This window comes from Arachis ipaensis, chromosome B5, assembly GCF_059453495.1.
Source record: "Arachis ipaensis isolate K30076 ecotype BB chromosome B5, ASM5945349v1, whole genome shotgun sequence".
NCBI lineage: Eukaryota > Viridiplantae > Streptophyta > Magnoliopsida > Fabales > Fabaceae > Arachis > Arachis ipaensis.
Window position 1 is genome coordinate 158,813,964 of NC_142440.1, and position 21,819 is coordinate 158,835,782.

Sequence of the window (21,819 nt, forward strand, 5' to 3'; positions counted from 1 at the left end):
GGTGGAGCCATGGAGGTGTTTACTTTGACTTTCATTCATTTAATATGTTTGGAGAATATGCAATAATTCCTCTTCCACAATTTTTCAAACATATGAAGAAAACAAATGCAAGTATTTGTTTCCGGGAAGATGAGGCTTTGCTAGCTTAGCTAAAATGTTTGTGTATAAATATGTGATCATTTTTTAATGCTAATCCCATCCCATTTATCACCACTTGATTCCATTCTTCCATTGTGATGAGTGCAATGACAATGACAAATCCAACTTGTTTCAAAATTCTCATGAAATCCATACTCATAATGTGCTTCATGTTGCAAGTAGTGGACCTTGTTTGTTCTAAAGAAAATGCAAAGTGTATAGAGAGTGAGAGGGAAGCACTCCTTCAATTCAAAGCTGCCATGGTGGATGACTTCGGCGTGCTCTCGTCGTGGAAGGAGAAGAGCAATTGCTGCCAATGGAAGGGTGTTCATTGCAGCAAACTCACCGGCCATGTGCAAAGACTTGATCTCAGTTCAGAAGCTGAATACATTGAACTCAGAGGAAAGATTCCAGAATCATTGTTGGAGTTGCAACATTTGAGGTACTTAGATTTCACTGGGATTCATTCCCAGGACAATCATATCCCTGAATTCTTTGGTTCTTTAAGAAATTTGAGGTATCTTAATCTGTCACATTGTGGTTTTGGTGGAAAGATTCCAACTCAATTTGGTTCTCTTTCGCATTTGAGATACTTAAATCTTCAAGCTAATTTTCTAGAGGGTTCAATTCCATCTCAACTTGGAAATCTGTCCAAGTTGCAATATCTAAATCTTGATGTCAATGATTTAGAAGGAACAATACCATCTCAAATTGGAAACCTTTCAAGCTTGCAAGAGCTTTATCTCTTCAATTTTGGTACTCTCAAAAATGGTGATAGTGGTGGCCAATGGCTGTCCAAGCTCAATTCTTTAACCCATCTTGATCTGAGTCATGTATTGAATCTTGAGAATTCTCATTACTTGTTCCAAATTGTTGCTAATCTGTCCAACCTAAGAGAGCTAAGTCTAACCAATTGTAAATTTTCGGATCATTCCATCTCTTCATTTTATCCTTTCAAGTTCAAATCATCAAATTCCTTATCTGTCTTTGATCTTTCTTTGAACCACTTCACTTCATCCATGATATTCCAGTGGGTGTCAAATGTCACCTCAAACCTCATTGAGCTCAACCTCAGTGATAATAACCTCTTTGAGGATCATGTATCAAATAATTTTGGCATGGCAATGAATTCTCTTGAGAAGCTTGACTTAAGAGATAATAAACTCAAGGGGAGCGACATGAAGTTGTTATCGAGTATCTGCACTCTTCGATCATTATACTTGTCCCAAAACAATTTTACTGAAGATCTTGCATCAATTCTTCATAATTTGTCAGCTGGCTGTATGAGGGACTCACTAGAAGAATTGGATTTGGGCAATAATCAAATCACTGGCTCATTACCTGACCTTTCAATCATTCCATTCTTAAAGCAGTTAGATCTTTCACTCAATCGGCTAAGCGGAAAGATACCTGAAGACATCACATTGCCATCTCAGTTGGAATCATTTTCAATCTCAGGAAACTCTTTAGAAGGTGTAGTTCCAAATTCATTTGGGAACACATGTACCTTGAGGTCATTATATTTTTCAATGAACAATTTGAGTAGGGAGCTTTCATTGATAATTCACCACTTATCTGGCTGTGCTAGAAATTCACTCCAAGAATTGCATCTAGAAGGTAATCAAATTTATGGAACATTGCCTGACCTCTCAATATTCCCATCTTTAGAGAAATTATCTCTTGATGCAAATATGCTAAATGGGAGGATTCCTGAAAATATTCAATTTCCACCACAATTGGAGACTTTGTACATGGGATCAACTTCTTTGGAAGGTGTGATTACCAATCATCATTTTGCTAATATGTCAAAGTTGAAGGTGCTGGATTTGTCTGACAACTCATTGTTCTTGACATTTAGCAATAATTGGGTTCCTTCTTTTCAACTGAGAGAGATATACTTGAGAAATTGCAAGTTAGGTCCATCTTTTCCCAAATGGTTGCAAACACAAGATAACTTGTTGAGCCTTGATATTTCTAATGCTGGAATTTCAGATGTTGTTCCACACTGGTTTTGGACCCTACCATCATGGAAGCTAGAATCAATGAACATTTCATACAACAATCTTACAGGTACTATTCCAAATTTTCCAGTAAGATTTAGTGAATACCCATCGATATCTCTGGCTACAAATCAATTCAAAGGTCCGATCCCACCATTCTTGCAAAGAGCTATCTCCCTTGATCTGTCTGATAATAAATTTTCAGACTTTGATTTGTTTGCATGTGCCAATGGTATAGTTGAACAATTAGGCAAATTGGATTTTTCAGATAATCATCTATCTGGGAAAATTCCAAATTGTTGGAGCAAGTTCAAGTCTTTAAGCTATATAGATTTGAGTAATAATAATTTGTCTGGAGAAGTTCCTACCTCAATAGGATCAGCTCTTCAACTTCAAGTGTTGATGTTGAGAAACAATCACTTAACTGGGGAGTTACCATTCTCATTAAGGAGTTGCACAAAGTTAGTAATGTTAGATGCAGGGGAAAATGAACTATCAGGGGTTATACCTTCTTGGATCGGGGGCGACTTACAACAATTGCAGATGTTGATCTTGCGAAGAAATCGCTTCTATGGAGGTCTACCATTGTCTCTTTGTCACTTAGCAAATATTCACCTTTTGGATATTTCTTCTAACAATCTAAAGGGACAAATTCCTACATGCTTCAAGAACTTCACTGCAATGATTAAGGGAATGGTTTCAGCAATGCCCTATGATGATCATATTTATTTTGTCAACAATACTTTGCAAGGAGCTTCTGATGGTCTCATGGCAGAAGGACAACAGTATGATTTAACTACTTTGTTGATGTGGAAAGGTGTGGAACGGATGTTGAAGAATGACAAATTACTTTTAAAGGGAATTGATCTATCAAGCAATCAGTTATCAGGAGAAATTCCAACAGAACTTGTGAGTTTGGTTGAATTGGTTACCTTGAATTTATCAAGAAATAATTTATCAGGTGAAATTCCTCTAAAGATTGGTAATCTTGCATCACTAGAATTTCTTGATTTGTCTAGAAACCATCTATTTGGTTTGATTCCTTCTAGTCTTACACAAATCAACCGTTTATCTATGTTGGATTTGTCTCATAACAATTTGTCTGGAGAGATTCCAACTAGCACACAATTGCAGAGTTTCAATGCCTCAAGTTATGAAGAAAATCAAGATCTTTGTGGGCCACCTCTTGAGAAAATGTGTTTCAAAGGAAAATCAAGGCAAACATCTTCAGCAAAAACCAAAGAAGATGATCATGATCCTTTCTACCAAGCATTTTACATGAGCATGGGATTGGGATTTTTTGTTGGATTTTGGGGCATCTTTGGCACCATTCTGTTCAATCGCTTTTGGAGACATGCTTACTTCAAATTCTTGAACAAGTTGACAAACAAAGTTATGTCAAGGTGGTAGTGAGTGGGCTGAATGCACCAAGTTGTTTAAACTATGAAGGCTACCTTCATTTCATTGGTAATGTTTTGTGACACCTAAAAAAGAAAATTGAATGTGTGATGCTTTGTAACAATTTTGCCTTTCACTTGTCTCATTCTTTAACGAGAAAGTTTAAGTGGAAAGGTGGGGTTTGGTAATGTGTATCAATGTATCATATACGTGTTTTGCTTTTGCATTTGTGCTTTAATATTTTGATAAATGACAAATAAAAAAAAATGTGTTATGTTTTTTACTTTTAAAAGCCAGATGTATTGATATATTATTTAAAAATTGTAAGTTTAATATAAATTTATAAATTAAAAATAAAAAAATAAAAATTATATTTTATTATTAGACTTCTATTTTCATATTAGATACATTCGTAGTATATAAGACTCCGTTTGGTTAGTGTTTTAAAATTTTGAGACATAAATACAAATATATATAAAGACATAAACACAAAAGGATAATTTAATGTTAAATTTGTTTGGTTACGAAGACATTGACTAAGAGACATAAAAATTAGTGTTCATATTCATTTTTTCGTGTCTTAGCTTTTTTTAAATATACCAAATACATGTTTATTGTGTTCATTTGTCATTTGTGTGTAAGCATGTCTTTAAAAATTTATGTTTCAATAACCAAACAATAAACATATATTACTGTGTCTATCTCTTTGATGGACATAGACATGAAACAAACAATGCCTTAGATGTATCATGCATGCATGTTTACCTTAAAGACACTAATTAACTAATTTCTTTTTATACTTAAAATGCTTTAACTTTTAGCTTTTGTTCCATATATTTGTAGTATATAAGATGCAGCATGCATGTGTACAAACCTATATATATAATTACAATAATTATGTTGACCGCAACTCCACAAGGTTAAGCCATTGACTAGGTCGATTGCATTGCAGGATTGCAGCTTCGACGTAATTTAATCAGAGTTAAAAGTAAAAAAAAAAACCTGCTGTAGATATCAAGAGTAGACATGTATAATTCAGAGTCTGTTGAACTTGTTTTGCACTCACTTCAGAATTTCTAGTCAAAGCAACTTGCTTGTATTGTTGATGAATTATGAGTTTGAGCGCAATCATGCCGAGGAATCCGAGCTGTGGAGCCATATTTATGGTTATCGTGGTGTTGATGTTGCATGTTGGAGTTGTTACGAGTGGGTGCATAGAGAGGGAGAGGCAAGCACTGCTGGATTTCAAGGCAGCTGTGGTTGATGACTACGGCATGCTCTCTTCGTGGAAGGGTCGTGATTGCTGCCATTGGAACGGTGTTCGCTGCAGCAACCTCACTGCCCATGTTATCAGTCTCGACCTTCACGGTGACTACATCGCAACGAGATATTCCTACTTAGAACGAACTTTGAGAGGTAAGATTCCCAGCTCGTTAGTGGAATTGCAGCACCTCAGGTACTTGAACCTCAGTTTCAATGGTTTTGAAGATTACCATATCCCTGAATTCTTTGGTAACCTCACCAGCTTGAGGTATCTTGATTTGTCATTTTGTCTCTTTGGTGGAAGAATTCCAACTCAATTTGGATCTCTTCCTCATTTAACATACTTGAATCTTTTTGCCAATAGTTTAGAGGGTTCAATCCCTTATCAACTTGGAAATCTGTCCAAGTTGGAGTATCTTAATCTCGATGTAAATGATTTCCAAGGAACAATACCATCTCAACTTGGGAACCTTTCAAGCTTGCACGAGCTTTACCTTGGCAGAACAGGTGGTTCTCTCAAAATGAATGATGATGGACAATGGTTATCCACTCTTACCTCTTTAACCCATCTTGGCTTGACCTCTATATTGAATCTCAACAATTCTTATAACTGGATACAAGCCATCAGTAATATCTCCACACTAACAAGACTCAGCTTATTCGATTGTGGACTTTCAGATCATTTTATCTCTTCACAAACACTAAGACTTTCCAAGTTCAAATTTCCTAATTCTCTTTCAGTCTTGGATCTTTCTTATAACACCTTCACTTCTTCCCTGTTATTCCAATGGTTGTCCAATGTCACTTCCAACCTTGTTGAACTTCACCTTGATTCCAGCCTCATAGAGTGTTCCACACCTGCCACATCAAATCATTTTGACATCACAATGCAATCACTTGAGCGGCTTTACATATCTCATGATCAAATCAGGGCCAGGGATTTCAAATCCTTTGCGAATATATGCACCTTATCTTCTTTGGAGGTGTTTGGTAGCGATTTGACTGAAGATTTGGAATCAGTTCTTCATAATCTCTCAGCTGGCTGTGTCACTCACTCACTTCAAGAGTTGTATTTAGTCAATAACCAGATGACTGGCTCAATACCTGATGACCTTTCAATATTCCCATTTTTAAAAGAGTTGGTCCTTTCGAGTAATCAGTTAAGAGGGAAAATACCTGACAATATCAGGTTGCCATCTCAGTTAAAGGCTTTGTCCATCAATTCGAACTCTATACAAGGTGGAATTCCAAAGTCATTTGGAAACCTATGTAGTCTCGAATCATTAGACTTGTCTTATAACAATATGATAGGAGAGCTTCCAGTTGCAATCCAGCACTTGTCTGGATGCTCAAGTCTGCAGTACTTGGATCTCAGCAATAATAAATTCAACGGAACCTTGCCTGACATCACATCAATATTCCCATCTTTAATAACATTATTTTTGTCCGATAATAAGCTAAATGGAAAGGTTCCCGAAGATATTCGTTTTCCATTGCAGTTGGAGACTTTGATCATGAACTCAAACTCCTTGGAAGGTGTGATCACAGAATCTCATTTTTATAATTTGTCTAACTTGAAGGTCTTGGACTTATCTGGCAACTCATTCGTTTTGAAAATTAATCCTGATTGGATTCCACCTTTTCAGTTGCAAGTGATAAATTTGCAACATTGCATGCTGGGTCCGTATCTTCCAAAATGGTTGCAGACACAGAAAAACTTGATCCAACTTGATATTTCCAACGCTGGAATTTCGGATATCACTCCAGAGTGGTTTTGGGCTCTATCAACAAGGCTAAAGACGATGGACATCTCATACAACAATCTCACTGGAATAATTCCAGATTTTCCATTGAGACTTACAGAATATCCTTCTATAAATCTAGCTGCAAATCAATTTGAAGGCTCAATCCCGCTATTTTTACGAAGAGCTGTGTCCCTGGATCTGTCCAACAATAAATTTTCAGATGTTACTTCATTTGTATGTGCCAATGATACAGCTGAAAGATTAGGCCAATTAGATATTTCAAACAATTATTTATCTGGTCAAATCCCTGATTGTTGGGAGAATTTTAAATCATTAGCTTATATAGATGTGAGTAACAATAATTTTTCTGGACAAGTCCCCACTTCAATGGGATCAGTTGTTGAGCTTCGTGTATTGATATTGAGAAACAATAGCTTGACGGGGGAGCTTCCTTTCTCGATGAAGCATTGCAAAAATTTAGTGATGCTGGATGCAGGAGAGAACAAACTATCAGGAATCATTCCTTCTTGGATTGGAAGCGGCTTACAACAACTGGAAATGTTAAGCTTGCGGAAAAATCACTTTTTTGGAAGTATACCATCATCTCTTTGTTTTCTAAATGGCATTCGCTTCTTGGATCTCTCGGTTAATCATCTGTGGGGCCCAATTCCCAAATGTTTCATTAACTTCACTGCAATGACCACCCAAGATAGGTTACTAACAGATTCCTATTATGATCATTCTTATACTGTCAACCAAACTCGTGGAACGTATCTGTATAATTATGATATAATTGCTTTGTTGATGTGGAAAGGTGTAGAACACATATTTGAGAATGATAAGCTGCTTCTAAAAGGTATTGATCTCTCGAGTAATCACTTGTCCGGAGACATTCCATCAGAGCTTGAGAATTTGGTGGAGCTAGTTTCATTGAATTTATCAAGAAATAACTTGACAGGAAAAATTCCTTCAGGAATTGGAAGGTTGTTATCATTGGAGTCTCTTGATTTGTCAAGAAACCATTTGTTTGGCTCCATTCCTTCTAGTCTTGCACAAATTAATTTTCTCTCTGTGTTGGATCTATCACATAATAATTTGTCTGGACAAATTCCAACTGGCACACAGTTGCAGAGTTTCAATGCCTCAAGCTACGAAGAAAATCAAGGTCTTTGTGGGCTACCTCTTGAAAAGCTGTGTTTTGTAAAAGAACCGCATCAAGAATCTGTGGTTAGAACCCAAGATGAGCATGATGGTTTTATTCAAGCATTCTTTGCAAGCATGGGATTGGGATTCTTTGTCGGATTCTGGGGGATCTTTGGCACTATCCTCTTCAACCGCTCATGGAGACATGCTTACTTCCGGTTCTTGAATAACATAACAGAAAAAGTTATGTCAAGGTGGCAACGGTGGTGATAAATGCACGCAGCAACTACTAGCTTGATAGGTAATACCTTCTTTTTTATTTATTTCAAGTTGATCTTATTTCAATTTTTGTTGATATGAAATATTGTTCAACCTATGGACTTTGAATGATGTTAATGATTTCTTATCTTTTCACTGATAGTGGATCGGCGACCATGTGCCCACATCATTTTAGTCAGGAAGCAAATAAAGCAGCAGTACTTTCAAATGATGAATAAAACTAATTAGTCGTTCATGAAGTGAGTGTGTGAAACTTTAAAAGTAAATAAAATGAGTTTGTGTATTTGTAACTAAGTACTAGCGAGTGTTACTTATTAATATATCAGTTTGTATTTGTGAATTGGTAACTACCAGTTACCAATCAATGTTGTGATATATTTGGTTTAGAAAGAGAATATGATATCTATTTTATATCTTTCATGGGATAATAGTCATCAAATCATTTTTGCATAGTAATGAATTTTTCTTGAAAAGCTTGATTAGCAGCTCAATATGGCTTAACTGAATTCAGCTAAGTAGGAAGATGGCATGATGTTAAGCAATCATTGTTTCAGATGCATCTTCATGTGACATAGTTGTTTTGAATTTTGGTGCATTTGATTGCATACCATTTAGTTGCTTTTTACCAATTTTATACCTAAGTCGCAAGAACTTTGTTTTTTCCTCTGTTTTGGACATGTACAACTATTAGTTGCTTTTTACCAATTTTATTTGTTGGATGATATCATTTTCAACTATTTATTTTTCACTTAAAATTTCTTTTAGAATCAAACGTTAATAATTATAGAAAAGAAAATCTTAGTATGAATTTTGAAGTGATTATAGGACACACAATCCCCACAGTAGAGCTATGCAAATGCACACTTATTGTAGATCTCTTGTTCGAATCCCTCCTATCCATCTCCAAAACCTACACCATTGAAGCCATAATCATTTACTTCTTCCATGCATTCATCATTGCTTCCCAGCATGCATGCTACTTCAATTTCACATGTTGTGGTTCATCACTTGCCCACTATAGACAAGATCTTAATTAAACACAACTCAATGATAATATTCATCACCTTATTGCATCCAAAAACCTACAATTCTTTTCTTCAATTCGCAGTTGTTGCATCCAAAACACGCTGTGTTATAGTGAACAGTGAACACATTTGAGGACCTATTAGAACCAAGACGCCTGAAAGCAATTTCCGAAGGTTCATGCATACTCATTTTATGGGAAATTAGACACCATTTATAAGGCACGGAAACAATCACCTAACTACGATTTGTAACAGAATCAAAAGAAGGCAACGGAACGACGGGCGTGACTTGCAACAACCATCAAGCAACTTAATGCGCGTCACTGCATTTGTTATAACAGAATCATATTTGCGTCCCTCTCCTTAATAACGCATTCCAATCCACCTCGTAACCGTTTTCATTCTTCTTTCCACACACTCTCGATATCTCTCTCTCACACAGAGTAGCAGCAACCACTAACAATAATGGTTCTCGAGATCAGCATTGAACCCAGCATGATCACCGAAGTCGAGACTTACGACTTCACTTACCGCCATTACCCTTACACCGTTTATGCCGACGACCAACGCATCCTCTGCATCAACACTACCTCTCCCCAAACGCTCTCCAAGTGGCTCACCAACCTCCTCAAGTCCACTCCCAAAAACACCCCGGTCATCGTTGGCGTAACCGCCGAGCACCAATTTACCAAGTACACCAAGCGCGGCGTCGAGGACCACAGCTACGACTTCATCTCCCTCTGTGTTGGCTCTCACTGCCTCCTCTACCCTCTTCCCGAACAAGCTGACCGGTACAACGCAAAGCAAAGCCCTAGGCCCCTTCGCGACTTCTTCGCCAACCCTAGGGTTATCGCGGTGGGAATGGAGATCGAAAAGGTGAAGGCAAAGCTGGAGAAGCACCACGGGATCGAGCTGAAGAAGGCGTTGGACCTTAGGGCGATGGCGGTGGAAGGGCTGAAGGAGGTAGGGGAGAAGGTGGATCTGTGGCGGTACGATCTTGACAAGTTGGCGAAAACAGTGCTGGGGAAGCACTTTGACGTGGTGAGGCCGGAAAAGAAGCTGGACTGGTACGATGAAGAAACCTGGTGGTATTTGTACAACGTGTATACGGATGAGAAGACTATGTTCATCACCATTGATACTTATCTTTGCTACCTCATTGGTTTGGAGCTGCATGGTATGATCCATGGACATGAAGCCGGTAAGAGCCAAGATTCTTGCAAGTCCAAGAAGAAGGTTAACAAGAAGAAGAACTCGTGTGGCGCCTTTGATTTCTGAGATTAGTAATGAGGTAATGCATGCATGGTTTGATTAGAGTAGTATATGACCGAGATTCCTTGCTAATGATAGTAGCTTTTACTCTTTCAATTCTTATCTGGATTTGGATATGGATTTTCATCATTTCATGTGATGTAATGATCTAGGGCTTGAGTGGCGTTAATCATTTTCTTTTCAGTTCTAATGATGCAATGCTTAATGAACAATTCCACTTTAATTTTTCTTCTAGATAATTAACACCAACATGCAGTTTTAATTTTGGCATAATTAGGAAATTACGATTCTAGGAGCGAACTGTTATATTGGAATATTTGATTTTAGCTATAGTCAAAATTTTCAACAACTGAAATCAACATGTGGCTGATCTGTGTTAAAAGAAAAGTCGTTCTCTTAAATAGCGGAGAATTGCAGCATCTCAGGTACCTGAATCTTAGTTCAAATGATTTTTGATACAATCATATCCCTGAATTCTTTGCTAGCTATAGTTGTTTGGATTTTGGGAAGTGCATTTGATTGCATACCATTTATTTCACATTCGCTCTTGCATATGCCTAAGCCACAAGAACTCTGTTTTTCTCTGTTTTAAATTAAAGTAATACCGTAATGAAAAAAAAAAAAATATAAATTTTTATTAATTTTGTTTAGGTTAAGATATATAAATTTTGATTTTGAGCATATAACTTTGTTTAGATTAACAAATACCTATATTTTAATTTTGAGTAATATATATATATTCCAGCAAAATATAATAATGTAAGAAAAAGGTTTTAGAATAGAAAAGAATAAGAGAGATTTTGACAAGAATTAAAGGAGAGAGATAATTTTATTGAAAAATTTTTAAAAATAAAATATACAATTACTAATTTTTTGATTGTCAATTACATTTCTATTAAAATTAGTAGTATCAAAAAATATTTTAAATTTAATATTATCAAGAAAAAATAAAAAAAATTATATAAGGACTAATTTAATTAATTTTTAAAATTTTAGGGATGAAAATGACTTATGTTTGAACTTTCAAAAACTATTTTGATTATAAATAACTTTTTTACATATCAAGTGTCACGTGGCATGCCACGTGTCACTGATATGATAAGTGGCATGCCAGGTGTCACTGACCTGACACGTGGCATGTCAGGTGTCACTGAGCTGACACGTCAATCAATCATCTTGTAACACGTGGTATTAGCCCCCACGTCATCATTTAACTGACGCAAGGATTAACGTAACCAATCGTGTATCTTTCGAGGACGATTTCGATTAACTTTATCTCTTTCGAGAACCAAAATGGAGATCGGATATCTTTCAGGGACGATTTTGGCTATTTCCTCCATATATTTTGTATCAATGATGATGATAAACTACTTTTGGTAGATCTATTGGGTATGAGATTCTTCTATTAATCTGGTCTTTTTCTTGCCTTTATTGCTTATCTTCTTTGGATCATTCTCATATTCATAATATGTAATGTGCTGAAATTTAATTCTAAATTATAACTTTTTTCATAATATTTATCTTTCTTGATAATGCATTTTTATTGTTTAGCCTAAATAAAAGGCTATGGAATCTCCGTTTTGTTTTGTTTAGTTGCAACTCTTATCTACAGCTACTTTGATTCAAAATTATTTCTTATCTTTTGTGTTTGAGGAGCTTATCCGTAATAGTTTAATATTTGAATTTTTTTTTCTCATTAATTAATTATTTTAATTTTTTATTTTATAATTGCGAGTTAATGTAGTTGTTTTCACATATCTTGTTTAAGTTTGGCACTATATCATTATAAATATATATCATTATAAATATTTTTTTAATTATTTTTTTATATAATTATGCATTATGATTTTGAGGATGCTGATGAAGATTAAACTGTTTATTAGAAGATATTTATGTAGGATATAATATTTTAATTTTTTATAGTTTATTAGTGGTAAATTCTAAGTAGTCTTATGTGTATTTTGATATGGATATGCTTAATTTAGTGTGAGATATATGAATATTTAAAATGATGTTCATTCCAATACTTTTGGTTCATTATAAATATATTTTGTTGAAAGATTATTTTTATTATTTAAAAAAATTATTTAGTACTATAATATATTTATTTTTATTTTATAATATTTAAATAGTTTAATTAAAACTACAAAATTATATATGTAATTATATTACTAAATATTAAATTGTACAAAAAATTATTAGAATATTATATATATACACAAAATAAAAAAAAATAATGAGGAATTTAAGGTTACACTTATATAGAGTAGTTATGGTATACAATGTTGCTACGCTTTAAAGGTGATGTAGTAGCAAGGATAAGTGTAATGTATTCTAGTAAGCATGGAAGCTGAAAAGCGTAGCTTTTGGTCTCAAACAGCATTACTTGAAAAGTGAACCCTATTTTCAAACGCCAAAAGTATAGTTTTTAGCACAAAAAAGCGTAGTCTTTAAGAATAGGCAACGGCAGAATAAGCATTTCTCACTAAAGCGTCTTTATAGTCTGAAAAGCGTAGCTTTTGTCTAAGACATCATTTTTTCTTTATTTTTGACTACACTCTTTAAGTATACTTAAATGAGTGTTTTTCTTGTAGTGTTTGTAAGATATATTAGTGTTTATGAATACTAATAAAAATATTAGAATTTTGTAAAAAAAAAAAACATTACAAGACCATTAAAAAAAGGAAAGAGTTTCAGACATAAAAGATATCATAGAAGGTATTTTCCTCTTCTTTTTCTTTTTAATTTTTTTCCTCTTACTTGTAAATTGGATTTTTTTTTCTTTAAAGTCATATATTGTAAAACGTAGCTTTTATTTAAGGTATCATTTTTTTTTTAACTACACTCTTCAAGTGTACTTAAACGAGTGTTTTTTTTGTAGTGTTTGTAAGATATATTAGTGTTTATGAATACTAATAAAAATATTAGAATTTTGTAAATAAAAAAAAATTACAAGACCACTAAAAAAAAGGAAAGAATTTCAGATAAAAAAGGTATCATAGAAGGTATTTTTCTCTTCTTTTTCCTTTTAATTTTTTCCCTCTTGCTTGTAAATTGGATTTTTTTTTCTTTAAAATCATATATTGTAAATTTGATTATTATCTTCATCTAAAGAAAAAAAAAAGGCAAAACAATCCAAGACTTTTTTTCTCTGGTTTTTTCTAATTTTTGTCCGTAAGTCTTGTGTTTTTCATATTTTTGTTGGTCTGGTACAGAGCCCATATTATAAGGCCCAATTTTCGGTACTCAATTTTTTATTTTGTCATCACAGTAACATTCCAAGAGTTATCCGCTGCTTACCATTCTCACCACTTATTACCTTTCATAATCCTTCACCCAAGTGTCACACATATGTTGGTTGGTCAACACTTAATCAGCACCAAGTACCATTAATTGTGCCACAAGAGAACTGATGGCCACTCTTTTTTTTCCCCTGTTTTGAACATCTACAACTATTCGGTGTATCGAATCCGAATGTTTCTTTTAAGCTCTTAATTTGCTTTTTACTAATTTTATTTGTTAGATGATCTCATTTTTAACTATTTATTTTTCATTTAAAATTTCTTTTAGAATCAAGCGTTAGTAATTATAAAAAAGAAAATCTTAGTATGAATTTTGGAGTGATTATAGAACACACAATCCCCACACTAGAGCTATGCAAACGCATGCTCACTTATTAGATAGATCTCTCGTTCGAATCCCTCTATCCATCTCCAAAACCTACGCCATTGAAGCCATAATCATTTACTTCTTCTTCCATGCATTCATCATTGCTTCCCAGCATGCATGCTGCTTCAATTCACATATTGTGGTTCATCACTTGCCCACCATAGACAAGATCTTAAACACAACTCAATGATAATATGCATCACCTTATTGCATCCAAAAACCTACAATTCTTTTCTTCAATTCGCAGTTGTTGCATTCAAAACACGCGGTGTTATAGTGAATTAGACACCATTTATAAGGCACTGAAACAATCACATAGGCTGCATTTGTTTATAGAGACAGGACACCGAAACAGGAACATAGAAACACATTTATAGAGACAGGGTATTAAGATACAGAAAGGACATAAGAATACTATTAAGGATACAACTTTATTTTTATTTTTTCTTTTATTATTTTTATTAATTTTTTATAATTATATTTTTTATTATTATATTTTTCATCTCAAATTTTTTAAATGAAAAAAATGAGAATAAATTGAATTTTAATAATTTGTTCTAGTTTATCACCAAACAGAATACAAGAATACAATTTTGTGTCTTTACTCTTTATTCTTCAATATCTTATCCTATCTTATTCTCAGTGTCTTGTCCTATCCCGTCCTGTTTTCAGAAACAAACACAGCCCTAACTACGATTAAGTATGTGTGCCACTCATAATTATTTTGAAATAGCACTTGATACTATATATAGGGCCCGTTTGGATAGGTTCATAAGTGACTTTTTTTAACTTTTAACTTATGAAAATGTGTAGTATTAATGTCTGGTATAATTTTCAAAGTAAAATTGCAACTTTCTAAAAAGCTATTTTAGTGCTTAAGGAGAAGTTAAAAAAATGACTTCTCTCATAATAAAAAGCTTTTTATCACTTTTCTCTTAAAATAAGTACTTTTAAAACTAAAAAATCAAACACAAAATAACTTATTTATAAACTATTTTTAGTATAAGCATTTATTATTTAAGCTATTTTTTCAAAAGTAACTTAATTAAATTATTTATCCAAACTTGACCATAGTCACACATTGGAAAAATACCAATGCAAAGTTGTAGAGAAATCATGTTGTACCAAGTATAATTTTTATAAAGTATAAAAAAAAGAGTCAATTTTTTTTCTATTTGATTTTGATAATTCCAAGTATAAATTATAGAAAAGAAAATCTTAGTATAAATTATTTGATTTATAATATAAAATACATAAGAATAGAATAATTTTTTAATAAATAAAATTAATTAATGTCAAATAATGAAATAAATATGACAATGTTTTTAGAAAATACATTAATAATGGTATTAAATTTATTATTAATTAAGATATAATGCTAATTAATATTATTAGATGAGGAAGGATAATAAAAAAATAAATTTAAAATTCTATCAAAATTATAATTTGGTATAAGAATTTATGTGACAATCAAATAAGTTAGAAGAGATGCTACTTTTTAGTGGCAAAAAATATAAGTATTAACTTTTATACAGATATAAACAAAATAGAAGAGAGTTCAAATATTTTAAGTTAAATTAGATATAGAATTCATCCATAATTTTCATCTTATTTTTTTTACTTGTAGTCTTGTAGAGCTAATAGAAGTAATAGGAAATGGTAAAATTATTCAAATAATAATGACACTTTATTTACAAGGATATTGGCTATCAACAATCATATCGTGGAAAATGGTGTCATTGAATTCAAAGTGGGGGTGAAACATGGTAGAAAGATAATTTGATGACTTTGAATCGTGCATGTAAAACGCCATGGATACTAGTAGATGAAAAGTTTGACTTAAAGATGAGTGCCAACAATGTGATGCTTGTACTTTTCATTTGGTTGACCAAAAAAAGGAGGGAGAAAGAAGAGGAGTCAAGGAATTGTAATAGCTGGCATGGTCGGTGTAAGTGTGGAAGCTGCAACAATGTTTATTCTTTTCTGTTCTAATTTTTATTGATACATACATCAATTGAACCAAGTATGAAGTTTATAATATAAATAAATTAAATGAGAGTTTAAATATCTTTAAATTGCCAATTATAGAGAAAGTCTAGGGGACCAGCAGATTTTGTGTTTTTTAGCCATCAATTAGCCATCAATGATATTTTTAATGGTATAAGATTATATTTAATGGTGTAAAATCATTTAATTTTTTTTTTTGTTAAATGCCGGCCAGAATTTAATAAAAGTGCTGGCCCTAACACTCCTCTTATATATATAATTTATCCATAAAAATTTTCATCCCTTTGTTTTTTAACTTCTAGAGTTAATAGAAAACAATAAAAATATTTAAATAATAATGACTTTTTCTTTACAAGGATATTGGATATCAACATCATATAGTGGATAATAGCGGAATTTGGGTGTATTATTAGAGATTCTAAGGAAAATTGGATCTCGGGCTGCTCTGGAAGCATTTCCCCTTGGTCTATAATCAGATGTGAATTATTTGCTGCTTGGAGAGGGTTGGTTTTAGCTTGAGATTGCGGTTTGAGGAATATTATATGTGAAACAGATTGCCTTGACATTCTGCCCATCATGCATGAGCTTACAAGTGGGTATCCATCTGAAGTAACAGATTTGGTTCACAAGATTCAGGAGCTTTTATCTCGTCCTTGGCTTGTTCACGTTGAATGGGTGTCCCGAGAAGCAAATAGAACTGCGGATTGGATGGCTAAATATGGTGCCAAGAGTAATTCTAATCATGTTATTTGGTCTGAGCCTGAGCCTGGTGTTGATCTCCAACGAATCATCCGCTCGGATTTAGAATAGTTTTTGCTTTGTTTCTTTCCTTGTTTAGTCACCAAAAAAAAATATAGTGGATAATAGTGTCATTGAATTCAAAGTTGCATGCAGCCTGGAGTATAGAAATACTCTGGAAATTTAGTGCGACATTATAGTAATAGTAATTCATAGCAACGAATCGTGGTGCTCTACTATATATTGGATCCATATATGGTGCTATAACAGGCACATTCTTGAGTTCATACTTCACTTGTGATGAGCGTAGTCATGATGAAGATGAATAATCTGATTCTGATTGAAGTTGTTTTACTCTTTGTTACGGTGGACCTTCTTCTTGTTTGTGCTACTGCAGCAGGAGGAGCGGTGAAGTGCGCAGAGCGGGAGAGGCAAGCACTGCTGGATTTCAAGGCCGCCATGGTTGATGACTACGGCATGCTCTCTTCCTGGAAGGGTCGTGATTGCTGCCATTGGAACGGTGTTGGCTGCAGCAACCTCACTGCCCATGTAATCAGTCTCGACCTTCACGGTGACTACTACTTAGAACCATTTTTGAGAGGTAAGATTCCCAGCTCGTTAGTGGAATTGCAGCACCTCAGGTACTTGAACCTCAGTTTCAATCGTTTTGAATATAACCATATCCCTGAATACTTTGGTAACCTCACCTGCTTGAGGTATCTTGATTTGTCATCTTGTGGCTTCGGTGGAAGAATTCCAACTCAATTTGGATCTCTTCCTCATTTAACATACTTGAATCTTAATAGGAATGAATTAGAGGGTTCAATTCCTTATCAACTTGGAAATCTGTCCAAGTTGCAGTATCTTGATCTCTCGGAAAATGCTTTACAAGGAACAATACCATCTCAACTTGGGAACCTTTCAAGCTTGCACGAGCTTTCCCTTGGCGGTACAGGTGATTCTCTCAAAATGAATGATGATGGAGAATGGTTATCCACTCTTACCTCTTTAACCCATCTTGGCTTGAGCTCTATATTGAATCTCAACAATTCTTATAAATGGATACAAGCCATCAGTAATATCTCCACACTAACAGAACTAGTCCTATTCGATTGTGCACTTTCAGATCATTTTATCTCTTCACAAACACTAAGACTTTCCAAGTTCAAATTTCCTAATTCTCTTTCAGTCTTGGATCTTTCTTATAACACCTTCACTTCTTCCCTGTTATTCCAATGGTTGTCCAATGTCACTTCCAACCTTGTTGAACTTTACCTTGATTCCAGCCTCTTAGAGGGTTCCACACCTGCCACATCAAATCATTTTGACATCACAATGCAATCACTTGAGCGGCTTTACATATCTCATGATCAAATCACGGCCAGGGATTTCAAATCCTTTGCGAATATATGCACCTTATCCTCTTTGTCGGTGTTTGATAGCAATTTGACTGAAGATTTGGAATCAATTCTTCATAATCTCTCAGCTGGCTGTGTCACTCACTCACTTCAAGAGTTGTATTTGGGCTATAACCAGATCACTGGCACAATACCTGATGACCTTTCAATATTCCCATTTTTAAAAAAGTTGTCCCTCTTCAAAAATCAGTTAAGAGGAAAAATACCTGACAATATCAGGTTGCCATCTCAGTTAAAGGCTTTGTACATCATTTGGAACTCTATAGAAGGTGGAATTCCAAAATCATTTGGAAACATATGTAGTCTCGAATCATTAGACTTGTCTTATAACAAGATGACAGGAGAGCTTCCAGTTGCAATCCAGCACTTGTCTGGATGCGCAAGATACTCACTCCAACATTTGTATCTCCAAAATAACCAATTCAACGGAACCTTGCCTGACATCTCATCAATATTCCCATCTTTAATAACATTATCTTTGTCCCAAAATAAGCTAAATGGAAAGGTTCCCGAAGATATTCGTTTTCCATCGCAGTTGAAGACTTTGATGATGAACTCAAACTCCTTGGAAGGTGTGATCACAGAATCTCATTTTTATAATTTGTCTAACTTGAAGGTCTTGGGATTATCTGGCAACTCATTCGTTCTGAAAATTAATCCTGATTGGATTCCACCTTTTCAGTTGCAAGTGATAATGTTGCAACATTGCATGGTGGGTCCGTATCTTCCAAAATGGTTGCAGACACAGAAAAACTTGATGCAACTTGATATTTCTAATGCTGGAATTTCGGATATCACTTCAGAGTGGTTTTGGGCTCTATCAACAAGGCTAAATGGGATGAACATTTCGTACAACAATCTCACTGGAATAATTCCAGATTTTCCATTGAGGCTTACGGAATATCCTTCTATAAATCTAGCTTCAAATCAATTTGAAGGCTCAATCCCGCTTTTTTTACGAAATGCTGTGTCCCTGGATCTGTCCAACAATAAATTTTCAGATGTTACTTCATTTGTATGTGCCAATGATACAGCTGAAAGATTAGGCCAATTAGATATTTCCAACAATTATTTATCTGGTCAAATCCCTGATTGTTGGGAGAATTTTAAATCATTAGTTTATATAGATGTGAGTAACAATAATTTTTCTGGACAAGTCCCCACTTCAATGGGATCAGTTGTTGAGCTTCGTGTATTGATATTGAGAAACAATAGCTTGACGGGGGAGCTTCCTTTCTCGATGAAGCATTGCAAAAATTTAGTGATGTTGGATGCAGGAGAGAACAAATTATCAGGAATCATTCCTTCTTGGATTGGAAGCAGCTTACAACAACTGCAAATGTTAAGCTTGCGGAAAAATCACTTTTTTGGAAGTATACCATCATCTCTTTGTTTTCTAAATGGCATTCGCTTCTTGGATCTCTCGGTTAATCATCTGTGGGGCCCAATTCCGAAATGTTTCATTAACTTCACTGCAATGACCACCCAAGAAAGGTTCTTACCAGATTCCTATTATGATCATTCTTATACTGTCAACCAAACTCGTGGAACGCATCTGTATAATTATGATATAATTGCTTTGTTGATGTGGAAAGGTGTAGAACACATATTTGAGAATGATGAGCTGCTTCTAAAAGGTATTGATCTCTCAAGTAATCACTTGTCAGGAGACATTCCATCAGAGCTTGAGAATTTGGTGGAGCTAGTTTCATTGAATTTATCAAGAAATAACTTGACAGGAAAAATTCCTTCAGGAATTGGAAGGTTGTTATCATTGGAGTCTCTTGATTTGTCAAGAAACCATTTATTTGGCTCCATTCCTTCTAGTCTTGCACAAATTGATTTTCTCTCTGTGTTGGATCTATCACATAATAATTTGTCTGGACAAATTCCAACTAGCACACAGTTGCAGAGTTTCAATGCCTCAAGTTACGAAGAAAATCAAAATCTCTGTGGGCTTCCTCTTGAAAAAATGTGTCCTAAGGACGGGCCACATCAAGAATCTTTGATCAAAACCCAAGACGAAAATGATGGTTTTATTCAGGCATTCTTTGCAAGCATGGGATTGGGATTCTTTGTTGGATTTTGGGGGATCTTTGGCACTATCCTCTTCAATCGCTCATGGAGACATGCTTACTTCCGGTTCTTGAACAACATAACAGAAAAAGTTATGTCAAGGTGGCAACGGTGGTAATATATGCAACAACTACTAGCTTGATTGGTAATACTTATTTGTTTATTTATTTATTTTAAGTTGATCTTATTTCAATTTTCGTTGATATGAAATATTGTTCAATTTATGGACTTTGAATGATGTTAATGATTTCTTATCTTTTCACTGATAGCGGATCAGCGACCATGTGCTGGCATCATTCTAGTCAGGTAGCAAATAAAGCAGCAGTACTTTCAAGGGATTAACAAAACTAAGTAGTCGTTCATGAAGTGAGTTTGTGAAACTTTAAAAGTAAATAAAATGAGTTGTGTATTTGTAACTAAGTACTAGTGATTGTTACTTATTGATATATCAGTTTGTATTTGTGAATTGTAACTACCAGTTACCAATCAGTATTATGATGTATTTGGTTTAGACAAGAGAATATGATGTCTATTTTATATCTTTCATGGGATAATAGTCACCAAATCATTTTTGCATGGCAATGAATTTTCTTGAGAAGCTTGACTAGCAGTTCAATATGGCTTAACTGAATTGAGCTAAGTAGGAAGATGGGAAGATGTTAAGCAATCATTGTTTCAGATGCATCACAGTCATGCATGTGACATAGTTGTCTTGGATTTTGGTGCATTTGGTTGCATAACATTTATCTTACATTCGCTCTTTGCATATACCTAAGCCACAAGAACTCTGTTTTTCCCCTGTTTTAGATGCCTACTTCTTCTGCTTCCTTGCATTCATCATTGCTTCCCAGCTGCAATTCTTTTCTTCAATTCGCAGTTGTTGCATCCAAAACACGCGGTGTTATATATTGAACACATTTGAGGCCTTATTAGAACCAAGAAACCTCAAAGCAAATGGCCTATGAGTTGGAGAGAAGTGGCCAAAGGCGTTAGGGATAAAACAGAGTCGGATCAGAAGCAAACCAAAAAGCTGCAGTTTTGGGTGAAGATGGTTTCTTCTCTCATTTTGCATTCACCAACAATCTCAATCATTTAATTTAATTTATCTTCTTTCAGACCTATTATGATACACGTGAGACTCAATCTATATGTGTTAATTAGCTAGATCAATATATAGATAGATCATGCAAGTTGGGGGAAAAAAAGTGAGTTTAGTGGTTAACGTGTTATGTTTTAACAAAAATTAATTCATTTAATTCAACCATTTGACTCATGACAAAATACAACAAGAATACACATATTTTTTACATACATTTTAATAATAGTTATCTTATCTCACACGAAAAATATATATAGAAAAAAAAAAGAGAAAAAAACACATGTAAAGCAATGTATAATTACAAAATTGGCATTGTCAAAAACTTTTAAAGAAAATGAGGTCTGGTTAAAACGTGCCTTAAAATAACATCTGTTAAAGTAAGCAAAAGTGAAAAGCTTTTGTTAAAGTACTTATTTTTTTTATGTTACCAATATAAAATGCATAAAAATATAGAAACTGATTATTGTGTTTGATGATTAGAAACTGAAACTAAAATTTTAATCGTGAGATACAAAATTTCAGTCGTTTCAGTACCTCTAAAAAGTAGAG

The 21,819-nt window shown here is 34.2% G+C and overlaps 4 protein-coding genes across 7 annotated transcripts; all 4 read left to right on the forward strand.

Moving 5' to 3' along the window:
• Positions 1 to 70: 70 nt before the first annotated feature.
• LOC107641543 (receptor-like protein EIX2) lies at positions 71 to 3,817 on the forward strand. The gene has a single exon (XM_016345029.3). The coding sequence runs from the start codon at positions 237 to 239 to the stop codon at positions 3,546 to 3,548; it is 3,312 nt and encodes a 1,103-aa protein (XP_016200515.2). The 5' UTR covers positions 71 to 236; the 3' UTR covers positions 3,549 to 3,817.
• Positions 3,818 to 4,579: 762 nt separating this feature from the next.
• LOC107641544 (receptor-like protein EIX2) lies at positions 4,580 to 8,238 on the forward strand. Of its 3 annotated transcripts, XM_088488643.1 has the most exons (3): positions 4,580 to 4,904; positions 4,938 to 7,988; positions 8,109 to 8,238. In XM_088488643.1, exons 1-2 carry the CDS (start codon positions 4,649 to 4,651, stop codon positions 7,955 to 7,957), a joined length of 3,276 nt encoding a protein of 1,091 aa, XP_088344769.1. In that variant the 5' UTR covers positions 4,580 to 4,648; the 3' UTR covers positions 7,958 to 7,988; positions 8,109 to 8,238. The 3 variants fall into 3 exon arrangements, with proteins under 3 accessions (XP_088344769.1, XP_016200516.2, XP_088344770.1); XM_016345030.3 differs by having other exon boundaries at positions 4,580 to 7,988; XM_088488644.1 differs by lacking the exon at positions 8,109 to 8,238 and having other exon boundaries at positions 4,580 to 6,335; positions 6,446 to 6,599.
• A 1,218-nt stretch (positions 8,239 to 9,456) lies between these two features.
• LOC107641545 (uncharacterized) lies at positions 9,457 to 10,269 on the forward strand. The gene has a single exon (XM_016345031.1). The coding sequence runs from the start codon at positions 9,457 to 9,459 to the stop codon at positions 10,267 to 10,269; it is 813 nt and encodes a 270-aa protein (XP_016200517.1).
• A 6,626-nt stretch (positions 10,270 to 16,895) lies between these two features.
• On the forward strand, positions 16,896 to 20,569 carry LOC107641546 (receptor-like protein EIX2). Of its 2 annotated transcripts, none has more exons than XM_016345032.3 (2): positions 16,896 to 20,316; positions 20,441 to 20,569. In XM_016345032.3, exon 1 carries the CDS (start codon positions 16,978 to 16,980, stop codon positions 20,287 to 20,289), a length of 3,312 nt encoding a protein of 1,103 aa, XP_016200518.2. In that variant the 5' UTR covers positions 16,896 to 16,977; the 3' UTR covers positions 20,290 to 20,316; positions 20,441 to 20,569. The 2 variants fall into 2 exon arrangements, with proteins under 2 accessions (XP_016200518.2, XP_088344553.1); XM_088488427.1 differs by lacking the exon at positions 20,441 to 20,569 and having other exon boundaries at positions 16,896 to 18,667; positions 18,778 to 18,988.
• The last annotated feature ends 1,250 nt before the right edge of the window (positions 20,570 to 21,819 follow it).